The following is a 13,689-nucleotide window of genomic DNA, read 5'->3' on the forward strand; positions in this document are numbered from 1 at the left end:
GGAGATGAGGTGAAGGGAAGGGCATTTTAGGCAAAGGGAACAGCACAGAGAAAGACACAGAGACAGTGTAAATCTTTAAATCTTAATCCTCCTTCCCCTATTTATACCATTTGTAGGGTCAGATCTCAGGAAATAGTCCTAAATATAAAAATAAGTTTATGAGTAAAGATGTCCACTGCAGCATTATTTATAAAAGTGAAAACGTGAAAGTGACCGATATGTCCAATAGTAGGGAAGGTGGTTAAATAAATGATCTTCTAGCCATTTGATATAATACATATATAATTATAGTTACTATTATATTATAATGAAATATATGAGAAGTATATAGTAAGGGAAAAGTTTATGAATGACGCTATGTGGAAAAGAGACAAGATAAAATGAATAATCAATATTGTCACAACTATATAAAAAGAATTTAAAACCAAATGTATCATGTAGAAAGTGTAGGAGGAAATGTACTGCAGTCTTAGTAGGCTTGGCGTGATGGACTTGGGTGATTGTTTTGAGATATTTAAAAGTTTTCTTCCTTACATTAATCACTATTTTATTATTATAGCTAAACTTTTTCAGTGCTTACTCTGTACTAAGCACTGCACTAATATTTGACATATATTATCTCAATCCATACAATCCTATGAGGAAGGTTCTCTTGTTAACCTGTTACAAATAGGGAAGCTAAGAGGTCTATATTTATACAATGAGTTTACATTACTTTTAAAATAGGAAAACAATATAGTTACTACGTTTATGTAATATTTTATTATTAAAAGATAAGAGATTCAGATTTCCCCCCCTTTTTTGCTACTTCAAATAATGATAAACATTGTACATATTTCCTTGTGTATTGGTACTCTTATTTCTGTAAGTCACATTTCTGAAAGCGATACTTGAGGTCAAAGTGTATGCATGCCTTTTTTATTTTGAACTAATTTTAGACTTACAGAAAAGTTGCAAAAATAGTACAGAGATTATTTGGCAATAAAGAAGAATAAAACACTGATACACACTACAGCTTGGATGAACCTTGAAAACAGTATGCTAAGTGTAAGAAGCCAGTCACAATTGGCCATTTATTATTATTCCATTTATATGAAATGTCCAGGATAGGTAAATACATAGAAACAGCAGATTGTTGGCTGCCTAAGGCTGGGGGAATATGGGGAATTGAGAGTGATTACTTAACGGGTTCAGGGTTTCCTTTTGAGGTGATGGAAATGCTTTGAAATTAGCTGGTGGTTGTACAGCTCTGTAAATATAATAAAACCACTGAATCGTACACTCTAAAAGGGTGAATTTTATGGAATGCAAGTTGTATCTCAATAAAGCTATTGTTTTTTAAAAAGTAAACAATAGAGTCCCTATTTAGGGGAACCCACATTCTCCAATGTTCATAACTGAGAAATGATTGGATAAATTATGGTACAGCTATACTAAGGAATATTGAAAGTACAGAACAGTATAATTCCTTTTTTCTGCTAAAAATTATTTAAAAGAAATAAAAATCTTGGGCTTCCCTGGTGGCGCAGTGGTTGAGAGTCCACCTGCCGATGCAGGGGACACGGGTTCGTGCCCCAGTCCGGGAAGATCCCACATGCCGCGGAGCGGCTGAGCCCGTGAGCCATGGCCGCTGAGCCTGCGCATCCGGAGCCTGTGCTCCGCAACGGGAGAGGCCACAACAGTGAGAGGCCTGCGTACCACACACACACACACACACAAAAATCCTTTAAATGTATGCATATATTTCCTTATGTTTGCAATAACATACATAAAGTGAGCTTAATGCTGGTTACTCAGGGCAGAGTTAAGAGAGGACAAAGGGAGATTATGCAGTTTTTTATAACCCTCTATTTGGTTTAATTTAGTGTAAAAGGGCATATAATTTTTGTAACTTTTTCCATTTAAAAATATTAAGAAAAAAAAAGAAAAGGGGTTCTGCCCCTGATTTCCCATGACTAGACAGTTATCTCTAGGTTTTTAAGCAGCAAGGTGTTTATTAAAAATCACACATGCAGTGGTCCTGCACCATCTCAGAGAGATGAGCCATGAGCTGGAATCCTGGGGGATGGCGGGAGGAGTAGGAGTGCTGGTCAGGATGAAAGCTTCTGGGTTAGGCCAAACGGCATTTGAATCCCAGTTCTCAGCCATTTACTGAGCTGTGGACCTTGGGCCAGTTACTTAACTGCTCTGTGCCTCAGTTTCCTTGTCTTTAAAATGGGAGTAATTAGATGACCTCTCACTGGGCTGTAGTGAAAATAAAGTGAGGTCATGCATGCAAGATGCTTAGCACGGTGCCTGGCACATAGTATTCAATAAAGAATAAGTACAATTATTATTATTATTTACAGTAGGCACTTCCTAATTGTTTGAAGAGTGGAGAATGGTGACTATAAAAATCTAGAGGGGACAGTGACCTCAACTTTGCTAGGTCTACCGTGCTTCCTGACACATATGGTGATATGCTCTTATGCCACCCACCTGAGAACTGACTTTATTCTTGCTGGTCTTATACCCATCTAAAATAAAAGACTACATTTCCCAGCTTCCCTTGCAGCTAAGGGCAGGGGAAGTCTTGGGTGGGACTTCCCTTCGGGAAGATGTCATTTTCCTCTTCCTTGCCTTCAGCCTTCCAGTGGTCTGGATCCTACAGTTGATGGCAGGATCCCTGCTAGCAGTGTCAGACCTTGAAGCAACCCTGGAGGAAGAAACCACACCCTGGGGATGGTGGAGGCCGAGCCTGGGAGCCTGAGCCCCTGGTGACCCTGGAGTCGCTATGCCAGCCCCAGCTCGCCTTTCTCTGCACTTCTTTTATGTGAGAGAGAAACCAATCTCTATCTTGCTTAAGCCCCTTTTCTTTTTTTTTTTTTTTTTTTTTTTTGGCGGTACGCGGGCCTCTCACCGCTGTGGCCTCTCCCGTTGCGGAGCTCAGGCTCCGGATGCGCAGGCTCAGCGGCCATGGCCCACGGGCCCAGCCACTCCGCGGCATGTGGGATCTTCCCAGACCGAGCACGAACCCGCGTCCCCTGCATCGGCAGGCGGACTCTCAACCACTGCACCACCAGGGAAGCCCAAGCCCCTTTTCTGAGTTTTCTGTGATAGGAAAATAAACCCAGCCCTAGCTAATAGAGTTCTCTCAGAACCAACCTAAAAAGCAAGAGCTCATGGCAGGAAGGTGGCGAGGGCTGTGCCCTGGGGAGGCCTGGCTACCAAAGGTGAGGCTGGGCCTCGCCACTTACTCATCGCCGATGTAGAGCTTGGGCCAGACCTCGTTGACATGCGTGTACTGGGGACTGCCCTTCCAGAAGAGACGCTCCAGCTCGAAGGCTCCGGGGGTACAGTAATCCTCAGCCTCCCCCTCCTCCTCCACCTTCGGCAGCAGCTTCTTGGCAGACGGGTAAGCATTCTTGAGGCTTGTCTTTGGTTCTCTGGATGTCATTTTGGAGCCAAGGGATTTTCTTTCCTTTCTGCAGCTGGTCATGAAAGAGGGTCAGGATTGCGGTTAGCAGGGACAGAGGTAGGGAATGGGCTTTACAAAAAAGAGGAGGGTATATAAGCTGGCATTTCCCCAGCCTGTTATGCTCCTGCTTCCTCTTCCCAGGCCACAGAGGTCAATAGGGAAGGCCATGATAGCAGTTAAACAGCACTTCCCCAAGATTCCATTCTCCTGCAAAGCAAGCATGCTGGGCACCCTCTGAAGTGGGCATTTGCTGCAGACACAAACAGGCTTCAGGTCTAAGAAATCCCTGCAGGCTGCCTGTCCTCTGCCACCTTTCTTTTAGATTTAACCCCTTTTTTGGTGCCTGTTCTTTCCTTTATGTGACCGGAGTCTGCTGGCTCAGGCCATTTAGAACCTGAATAAGAAGGCCCAGGAGGTCCCTGCCATTCCAGGCCTGTGGTATTCAGCGTCTGCAGAGAGCTGTCATCCAGTGGAAAGGGCACACCTGGAAATCCAGAGCCTGTGTGGTCTGGGCAGCCACACACATTCCGGGGCTTCGGAAGTCTTGGGGTGGAAGGAAACTTGGCTGTGTGAGGGTTTGTCAACTTTTTAGGAAGTTGAAGTCAACGCTGGCTGCTCTCACACTAGGAGGCTGGCAGTTGTGCTAGCTTACCAGGGGTTTGGAAGAGACATTCCAAGCTAGAAACCTGTGTCTGCAGATTGGAACGTGTATTTGCAGAGCTTGTCAGGCTCTGCGAGTGGAATATGGGTGAAGAGTTTCCATTGTCCCCGAAGAAATGAATTCATTGAGGAATTGGGCACCATGTGTTCCGTGAGCTGAGTGACTGATACACTCAGGCAGCCTGGGAAGGGAGGTTATACTCGTCCTGCTGGGAGACTGGAGGGAAGGGGGAAAGGGTGTAGTGACTGAGAAATGTGAGTGCAGGTGAGTGATGGGGAGGGAACGTTACTCATTTATGTAACAAATATGTAGCACTTACTGTGTGCTAGGCACTGTTCCAAGTGCTTTGCAATTATTAACTCATTTAATCTTCTTAACAACCCTAAGAAACAGGCACCATGATTATCTCCATTTTGGAGATGAGGAAAACTGTAAATTGAGGATGCTTATAACACATGGTCTAAGTCTTCTGAGAAAAAAAAAAAATTGCCCAGAGGGTAGGGGTTGGGGTGGAGGATGCAGGGTGGGGAGGGGCAGGCCAGGGACTTGAAGAATGTAATAAAGCCCCAGTAGCTTCAAAGACCATTAGGATCCTATCGAAAAGACCCAGAACACATCTTGAAGAGGCTCCCACTTATCAAAAATGGGACAATTTGAGCATGAATAATAAAAATAACTGCAGTTAGTAGAAACACATCAAACATTTAAATCATAATGATACTGAAAACAATTATTCACTTTTGGAAGATGCTAGAGAGTCAGCTCATTATGAAGACAGGCCAGTGAAAGGAAGGAATCTAGCATTTGTCATTCCTTTTGGATGCAAACTGTACTACTGGATAGATGAGGGAAATTTTCTTTTATAGAAGAACTTCAATAAAGAAGGAAGGAAGCACCATTTTACAACACCCGATGAGCTAATGGATGTAGGCACTGAGCACTGACTGCTGGCAGCATAAGAGACGTCAGACATTACGGGCCTTCTGATGGAGGAACACACCACCGCTACCACGAAAGGAGCCTCGCCAAAGGAAGACCTGGATCTTTGAACAGAGTCCTCAGAGTCTAGATCTAGCAACCAATTTGCAGGAGATTCAGAAGACAGTTAAATTATACCTCAGGGCCTTATCTTTTGGAAATACGTAGTAAAATGTTCACAGATGAAATGATATAATGTCTGGGATTTGCTTCAAAAATAATACTATTGGAAAATACAATAATATATTGTGTCGGAGAGAGGGGTATAGGTGGAGGTCTGATGAGGCAGGATTTGCCAAGGATGATGGCTGCAAGGTCATACTGTTCCTCTTTGTGTTTGAAATTGTCCATTAAATTTTTAAAAAAAGAACAGGAAAATGCTGAAACCACCGCTCTGGGAAATTTGATTCTCCCAAGTTCACAGGAGATGAATTAAAGGATCACTGGCTAGCAGTGTTTGGGGGGAAGCCTGGATGTGTGACTTTCTCCTGCAGAATCCTGAGTTGAGGTGTGGGGGGGCCATGGGCTACAGAGGCCACCCTTCTTTGGAGTCTGCCAAAGCATGATCTAAAGACCACCTCCCACAGAATCATCTGGCACTTGCTAAAAATACAGACTCCTGGGTTACACCCTAGGCCAGAGTGGGGCCTAGGAGTCTGTATTTTAACAAGCTCCCAAGTGAGTCTGTTGCTCACTAAAGTTTGATAATAATTGCCCAAGAATGTGGTTCAAGAGTCAAGGAGCCGGGATAACCCTGGTGGTCCAGTGGTAAAGAATCTGCCTTTCAATGCGGGGGACGCGGGTTCGATCCCTGGTCAGGGAACTAAGATCCCACATACCGCGGGGCAACTAAGCCCACACGCCATGACTACCAAGCTCGTGCACCTCAACTAGAGAGCCCGCGTGCCGCAAACTACAGAGCCCACGCACCCTGGAGCCTGCGAGACACACCTAGAGAGAAGCCCACGCGCCTTAACCAAGAGCCCGCATACCTCAATGAAGATCCTGCGTGCCACAACTAAGACCCAACGCAGCCAAAAAAAAAAGAAAAAAAAGAGTCAAGGAGCTGTTGAGTCAAGAGAAGGGTAGGAAGGGTGCTCAATATGCTTTCCATCTTCTCATTGACGTGCAGACCCAGGTATTTAGCCCAGAGTAAGGGTGTGGGACTGGGACGAGGGAAGGGCTGGACAGCCTTATTCCAAGGCTCCTTGAAGATGCTCTTTCATGTTGTTTTCAGCCTCGGTGTCTGACACATAAGAGGTGCTCAGAAGGTGAATGAGGGGATGGCCTAGTGAATGAATGGAAGGAGTGACTCGGGGTGAACGAGTAAGACTGGGGGGCCTGTGCTAGGGGCTCAGTTGGAGCTGATGAGGCAGGATGGAGCCTTGGGCTAATTTGGAGGCGGGGGAAGGTGAGCGAGGAACAGAGTACAGGATGGACAGCCCTCTGCAGCAGGGACTTGCTCAGACCCGAACTTCACTCTGGGGCCTGGCGGCTGGCATATCCAGTCACCAAAGGAGGTGTTATTTTAAGGGATGGTCTGAAACTTCTACAGCAGAGCCAGTCCAGACACCTCAGTCTCCTGAGAGTGGCCACGCCCTCCCCGCTGCAGGCCTGAGGCGCCTTGACTTTGAGAAGTCTGGAGTTCTGCCCGTCTGTGGCACCAGCTCTTCTTGTTTCCAAGGGAGTCAAAGCTGGGCACCATTTACCTAAATTTAGAGGTTTGGGCCATTTTGAACCCTGCCTGCCACCAAAGGAGGCTTCAGAAGAAGGGATTTTAGGGAGACACTGGAGTAACTGCATGCTGAACCTTCTGCCCGCCTCCTTGTATTACTGAAGCTGACCTCACCCTTGCGGACGCTGGTCCTCCTTCATTATACTGTGGAAGGAGCCATCCCCATCCCCATCTCCGTGCTGAAAGCCTCGGCTGGATTTCCAGACAGAAGAGGAAGTGGTGTGGTCTACCCAGAGCGGCTTGGCACGCAGAGGGAGCTCTGGGATCTATTATCCTCCAGCATGCAGATTGGATGGGGTACGAGAACAAAGCACAGAGCCGTCCAGAAACCACAGACCTGTAATCTTTCCAAATCCTGAAGGCGGCTTGTGTGCATCCCTCTCTGCATGGCTCCCAGATCTTTGAATCTCAGAAAGGCCGGGAGTGTCTGTTTCCCAGATCACAGCCAAAATGGAAGGGGAAGACAAATCTGTTCTGTTTGGTTTCCATAAATTCGACCTAGAGATTAACTGCCAAGGTCTTGATGACACATACAATATCAATCACAGGCTAAATGTCATAATGAGAGCTGGGCAGGTTGTCAAGAGAGGCCTCCAGGTTCCTGTTACAGCTTCATATTTAAAGGTTTGGTCCCAGGAAACCACATGCCAACTTGAAGGCTATATGGCCTATATGTGCAGCAGCAGCCTGCCTCTTCCTCAAAGGATAGCAGACTCAGGCTCCTTCCTGGACGGGCCAGGCAGGTAACACAGAGGAGTTAAGTGCATTGGGTGTTAAAGAATAAAACAAACGAGCAAGAACCCAACTATTGGCCTCAGGTAGGAGGCATCAGGGAGTGGTGGGGACTGTGGCAGAGTAGAGAGCAAATGCCCCCACGGAAGGGGGTGGCAGCTTGCCATTCCATGTGGGAATGCAAGCCCAGATGGTCGGATGGTTTTATGAAAAGTCAGAAAGCCAGAGTTTTGTGGGAAATCTGCTGATTTTAAAATTTTAAGTAAGCAGGCAGCTGTAACAGAGGCTATCCTTGTCGTGTCACATTCCTCAGCTGAGATCACTGCGGTATAAGTGGACAGCTCCCTTACACAAAAGGCTTCCTCACACAAGCCCCTGTATTTCCCTGATTGAGGCTGTTTTCTGGTCTTTGTGCTGGTCATGGAGTTACCTGCTTCCTGGAACACCTCACAAACAATTTGTTCCCAAACTCTGGTCTCAGCGTCCACCTTTGAGGGAACCCAAACTAAGATACTGCTAATTTTAAAGCATTTAAAGACACTGTGATAACAGAGAATGCAGGGCCAAGTGTTACTTGACCCATAAGATCTGGAGTGCCATCTTCCTCTGTGAAACAGTGCCCTTGCCTTTGAGGAGCTATATCCAGGAATAATCAAAATAGGGATCCCTATCCTGACTCCATTTCAGACTTTTCAGTGGTACAGCTTGTGTTTGGTTAAAGGTTTCCCTTGCCCAGTGAGGAAAGGCTTTAATCTGAATTCAAAAATATAGTTTTGACACCATGATTTGACTTTATATATTAAAAAAAAACCCTTATAGAATTTAGGATTAACACATACACACTACTATATATAAAATAGATAACCAACAAGGACCTACTGTATAGCACAGGGAACTGTACTCAATATTTTGTAATAATCTATAAGGGAAAAGAATCTGAAAAAGAAAAAAACAAATATATACATATATATATATATATATATATATATATAGTATATAACTGAATCACTGTGCTGTACCCCTGAAACTAACACAACATTCTAAATCAACTATACTTCAATTAAGAAAAAAACTAACTTGTATATTTTTGTTCTTGTTTTTAACTAGAAAAAAAAAAAAACCCAGCAAAAGATCAATACTGTGGACAGTGGCAGGACTCAGGGAGATTTTTTTCCTGTCTTCTGTTTTGGGATTCTTTTAATAAATAATCCTATTTTATAATAAATAACCATGTCTATATTTTTTTAACTATGCTGGCCAAATAGAACAGTCTGGGCTGGAAGCTGCTTGTGACTTCTTACTCCATCTTACGTGTTCCCAGGACCTGGCTCTTTCCTGGGGCTCCTCTACCTCTCTGTCCCTCTCTCCCCACATTCACTGGCTTGTGGCTCTTCTCTGCTCTCAGAGCCCCAGCAGTCACTGAGGACTCAGATCTACACGTCTTATCCTCCCTGAGCTTTGCTTTCTTCTTTAATAAAATGGAGCTGTAACAAGAGACGTAAAGGCGATTTTAAAACAAACAAACAAAAACCCAACCTGAATTCTTTTGCTTTCTAAGGTGGAAGATGGGAGAAGCCCAGTGGAGAGATGCATCATTCATTTGAGTGGGCAACTTAAACCCCTAAGTGGACCCCTTGAGCCTGCAGAGACTGGCCGGGTAGCCATGCCCAGGAGTGTGAGCCACAGAACAGGCCTCCTGCTCAACAAAAAAACACGATTTAAGGATCCTTTTCTTGGGGAAAAGGTAAGTCCTAAAGCGTGATTCAGAAAGTGATGGAGTGAACAAAGAGAGCTAAATTGTTCTGTGCAAGAAACCAAGGGGCGTTCCAAGCCTCTAGAACATCCCCAGAAGGGGTGTGAGGGACCCTGCTGCGGAGTGGCGAAGGGAGGGCTTGGGGCCAGAGACAGCCAGGTGAGAAGCATCCAGGGCACACAGCCACGGGACTCCTGAGAAAAGTGACCCTAATGCCTAACTTTGCAGCGCCCCCGGCAGCGTCAGCCCTCTCTTTGTCACCCCAAACCTTCAGTGAAATTGTTAGGACAGACAGCTGTGTTCGTGGTGGGTTTGAGAAATCAAAGGGGAAGAGGCTTGTGCTGGTAGAGAGAAGAGACCAGAAGTTTATGCAGCAGCGTGGACAGTCTGATTCCGTTCTTATAGAAAAATACATGTCACCAAAATATTAACACTGGCTCTATGTTTATTTTAGAATGATGAAAAATTATATGCGATTCTTTTTTTTTAAGGAACCATCTTCTCTATAAATCTCTGTGCTGAACATATATTACTTGAGTATATGGAGGGGGAAAAAGAGCCTGTGAAAGTTGTATTTGAGAACTGTTCTGGATGTAGCAGATGCCCACCCTAAACCTACGGGCTGAGGCACGGGAAGGAGGCCTTCAGGACAAGGCCTAACCAGGTATTCTTTACATCACATGTGGCACTGAGCGCCCTCCCAGTCAGTGTGAGCTCCCCAAAGGCGGGCCTGTGCCCTCCTTGAGCCCTCTGGTGGCAGAACCAGGCCTAGGTCGTGTCACAAAGTCGTTCTAATCCCTCAGTGCTTCCCGGGAAACCAGAAGGAAGTCAAGTTTTATGGCTCCTGAAATGTATACCATTTCTTTAAGAAAAAGAAAAACAAACAGGTGCAGGGCCTTAGAAGAGGCTGGTGCAAGGGGTTCTGAAGCTTTGGGGTAAATCTACCTCTGAAAGAAGATTCCTTCCCCTTTGACTGGAGGCAGACCTCAGCTGAAGAGGGCAGCATCCCTCCCCATCCCTTGGGGCTCTTTGACTTTCCTGACCCTGGTCTTGGTTTAGGCTAAGTCAGCCAGCATCAGGGGTGCTCTGGTGGGTCATGAGTGGCCATGGGAAGTGGCCTTGTTTTGTTTGTTTGTTTGTTTGTTTTACCGTGCCACGTGTGCAGCCTGTGGGATCTTAGTTCCCCAACCAGGGATTGAACCCGAGTTGTCCGCAGTGAAAGCGCAGAGTCCTAACCACTGGACCCAGGAAATTCCCTTGTTGTTTTTTACTTCACCTCAGATGTTCGGCCTGGCCCTGCCTGCCCCCACATGCCTTCACATCCCTCTGTTCAGCACCAGGGATGGGCTGGGCCAGAAAGGTCTCTGCCTTCTTCAAGTTTTTGGTCTAGTAGAGCAGTTATAATCTAATCTTTTAAAAATGTGTCCTCTTCCTTTGAAGGTATTCTGTATCTGTGGATATCACATATTTACGTTCCTTAATGCGTTGGGCTCATGGGGGAAAGTTAGTGTGTGTTGCATGCATACCACATTTTTTCCATGACACCACCCAAGTTGGGTTTGGAATGTGCCTTGAAAGAAGAGGGAGGGTACAAATGTTATTGTGGATGGGAAAATTACTCTATTAGGAGAGTAATACCTACTGCCAGGGTACGTGGAGGGGCAGAATTTGGCAGCAGTATACATATATACATATACATATTTTTAATTTACTGCAAGTCATGCTTGTCCTTACTCATCTTAAATCTACAAAAACGATCCCAACTAGGAAATAAAAGTTGTGGGATTTTTAAAAAGTTAAAACCTGGCCGTAAAAACCCTAGGAATTTTTTGTTGCTATAATTTAATTCCTAATGTATCAGACACAATCCAAGTTTAACAGATACTTTTTTCTTTTGGATTCTGGCAAGTATGTTAATAGGAGGTAATTATGTGAATTAATAGAAAATCCTTTTATTTAAAAAACAGAAATGACTTCATTTAAAGAGGTAATTTAATATTTCTTCTAAGATGGTGTTGATGTCATTAACTTGTTTGATTAACTCTTCAGATGGTTTCAAAATGCTTCGGGGTGGTAATTTATGAGCTCCTAATTGATTTTTCCAATCTCAGTCTGGCAGAGTTGGGCCTCCTGGAAACTGTGAGGAGGCTGAATGCTCACATGTGGCTTCCTTCTTAGACAAGGCGGCCGGCCGGGATGGACTTGATCTCTGTGGTCGGCCCAGTGGGGCTGAGGAAGCCCTGGGTCAGGAGACAAGAGGCCATGATGTCTGACCAGGCCAGCTGTGGTGGAAACACTGCAGGCAATTACACAGCTCATGAATTCAGGAACAGATGGCCTTTTAGCCCCACTCTTTTGAGAATCACTGCCCACTCTGTGTCACCTCAGAACATTAGGCTTCCTTGTGTGGGAGAAAGATGGGGGGGTAGACTGGCGGGGTGCAGCCCTCACCATGGTCTCACCACCTCTCACTTCCTGTCCCCACCACTGTTACTCACTAGGCCGGTGTCTCAGTGCTGCACGGGGCAGGCTCTGGACCTTGGGAAGGCTGTAGGCCATGCTCCCACCTCTTAAAGATGCCACAAAAGCTCACTGAGAAACCCAGGCCCTGGCAGGACCCAGCGAAATGACCAATATACTCGGTGACTCTTAACATGTGCCTGGTGATTATCTACTCTCAAAACCTCCTCGATAGGGAATAGCTGCCCCCACTTTACAGATGAGAAAAATGAGGGTCAGAGAGTTTAGTCACATGATACCAAGCTAGTAAGTGGTATGACTGGGCCTCAACCCAGGCAGCCAAGCATCCGCACCCAGGCCACTAGATAGGTCACTGTATCTTAGTCACAAGGTATACGTTCCTGAGGGCGGGCCTGGGCCTAGACCTCCCTCCCCACGTGAACCCCAGAGCAGTGGGAAGTTGTGGAAGAGCCCTCACCGGCCTTGGGGGCTCACGTACAGAGGCTTCAGCTTCCTCATCTGCAGAATGGGGATAACGTCGGCGCCTCCCTGCTTGTTGGTTAAAGGGGATAACATGAGTCCTTAACACATGGACGTAGACTCGGAGAGCATGTCATGTAGGGGGACAGGAGCGGCGGGGGCGGGTGGGGCATTCCCAGCTGTGTTGGGAGCTAAGTGCTGAGCTTAGCACTTAGCTAAGGGAGAGTAAGGGAGCGGGGTAAAGCAGTTTGGCAGGGACCAAGGGTTTTTGTACTTGTGGCAAATGGGTCAGGGCGCTAATGAGTCTGAGCATCCTCCTCTGAGTGATGGGGCGCCTTTGCTCATGGGTGAAGTACAGGCAAGGCTTTTGGGAGGGGGAGTAAGGTCTTTCTCCAGCCTGTTGATACCTGGTGGCCATGCCAGGCTGTGATGAGACTTGATCCCCTGTTTACTGCGCAAGTGGTAGGCCCAGAACCATCAAGGCTCACCTGAAGCGAAAAGTCAAGCACCACGTGCGTGCCCTGGAGTCAGGCTGAAGAGGACTAACGCAGCTACCCCCCGCGCGGCCCCAGCCCGGCTTCCCCGGCACCGGGACCTGGAGAGGCCGCCCCCAGGCCCAGGTGGGAGTTCAGGCAGCGGGGGGAAGCGAGAGAGAGAGGCGTGCCCCCGCCCCCAGCTCACCCCACGGGAGGGACACCCAAGCTCAGTGGCTCTGCCGTCAGGCCCTGAGGCGCACTGGCCTCACTGCGGTCTGGGCTGTGTGATGTCGGGCAAAGCACTCCACGGCCTTGTGTCTCAGTTTCCTCATCTGAAGCGACGTCGACAAGGTACACCCCGCCCAGGGCTGCCGCAGTTCTGAGGAGTAAGTACATGAGCTGCTACTCAGAAGGGAAGCTCTCGGAACCGTGCCTGGCACACGGTCAGCCAGGGCCCCTTAACGATTCACGGGGTTGCACGGCGTCGGGGGAAGGCCAACCCTGGCTCCGTGGAGGTCAGGCTGCCCCCTCCCCAAGTGGACCCAGCTGGGCATCACCAGGGTTGCAGGGAACACTAACAGCCAAGCCCCCGGCCTCAGGGCCCCTCTCTGGTCCTTGTACCCCTCGAGTTTGTCAACAGCCACAGGAACTCTACCCTCTGTCAGGACTCAGTTCCCTCCAACCCAGTGCCACCCCAGGACCAAAAGGTCCACCGTGAGGGCTTCAGCTTATCAGATGGTAGAGGACCAATGTCCCCCCCTCACCCTCAGCCCAGATCTGCTTTTGCCCCCGAAGAGCCTCCGACCTCCCCGTCACTCCTCAGACCCTCTCCCACGTCCCACTGCCCCCCCGCCCCGACAATACCCAAGGCTCTTCCCTTGTACGGGACTCAGTCAGAAGCCCTTCAGGTGTTGTTTGCAAATGTCATTTGGTGGGAACAATCTGCTTGTGCCATGA

The 13,689-nt window shown here is 47.2% G+C and overlaps 2 protein-coding genes across 7 annotated transcripts in view; one reads left to right on the plus strand and one right to left on the minus strand.

The window, feature by feature from the left end:
• DUSP29 (dual specificity phosphatase 29) overlaps window positions 1–13,689 on the minus strand; it is a 108,446-nt gene that overhangs the window by 93,711 nt on the left and 1,046 nt on the right. For all 6 annotated transcript variants that reach the window (XM_060126238.1, XM_060126235.1, XM_060126234.1 and 3 more), the window contains exon 2: window positions 3,237–3,470. In XM_060126238.1, coding sequence (XP_059982221.1) covers window positions 3,237–3,470 — 234 coding nt within the window. The remainder of the gene's footprint in view (window positions 1–3,236; window positions 3,471–13,689) is intronic.
• The window catches only part of SAMD8 (sterile alpha motif domain containing 8), an 82,338-nt gene continuing 77,861 nt past the window's right edge, over window positions 9,213–13,689 (plus strand). The window contains exon 1 of the mRNA XM_060126224.1: window positions 9,213–9,307. Coding sequence (XP_059982207.1) covers window positions 9,227–9,307 — 81 coding nt within the window. The 5' untranslated portion in view covers window positions 9,213–9,226. The remainder of the gene's footprint in view (window positions 9,308–13,689) is intronic.

Source organism: Lagenorhynchus albirostris, chromosome 16 (assembly GCF_949774975.1).
Source record: "Lagenorhynchus albirostris chromosome 16, mLagAlb1.1, whole genome shotgun sequence".
Taxonomy (NCBI): domain Eukaryota; kingdom Metazoa; phylum Chordata; class Mammalia; order Artiodactyla; family Delphinidae; genus Lagenorhynchus; species Lagenorhynchus albirostris.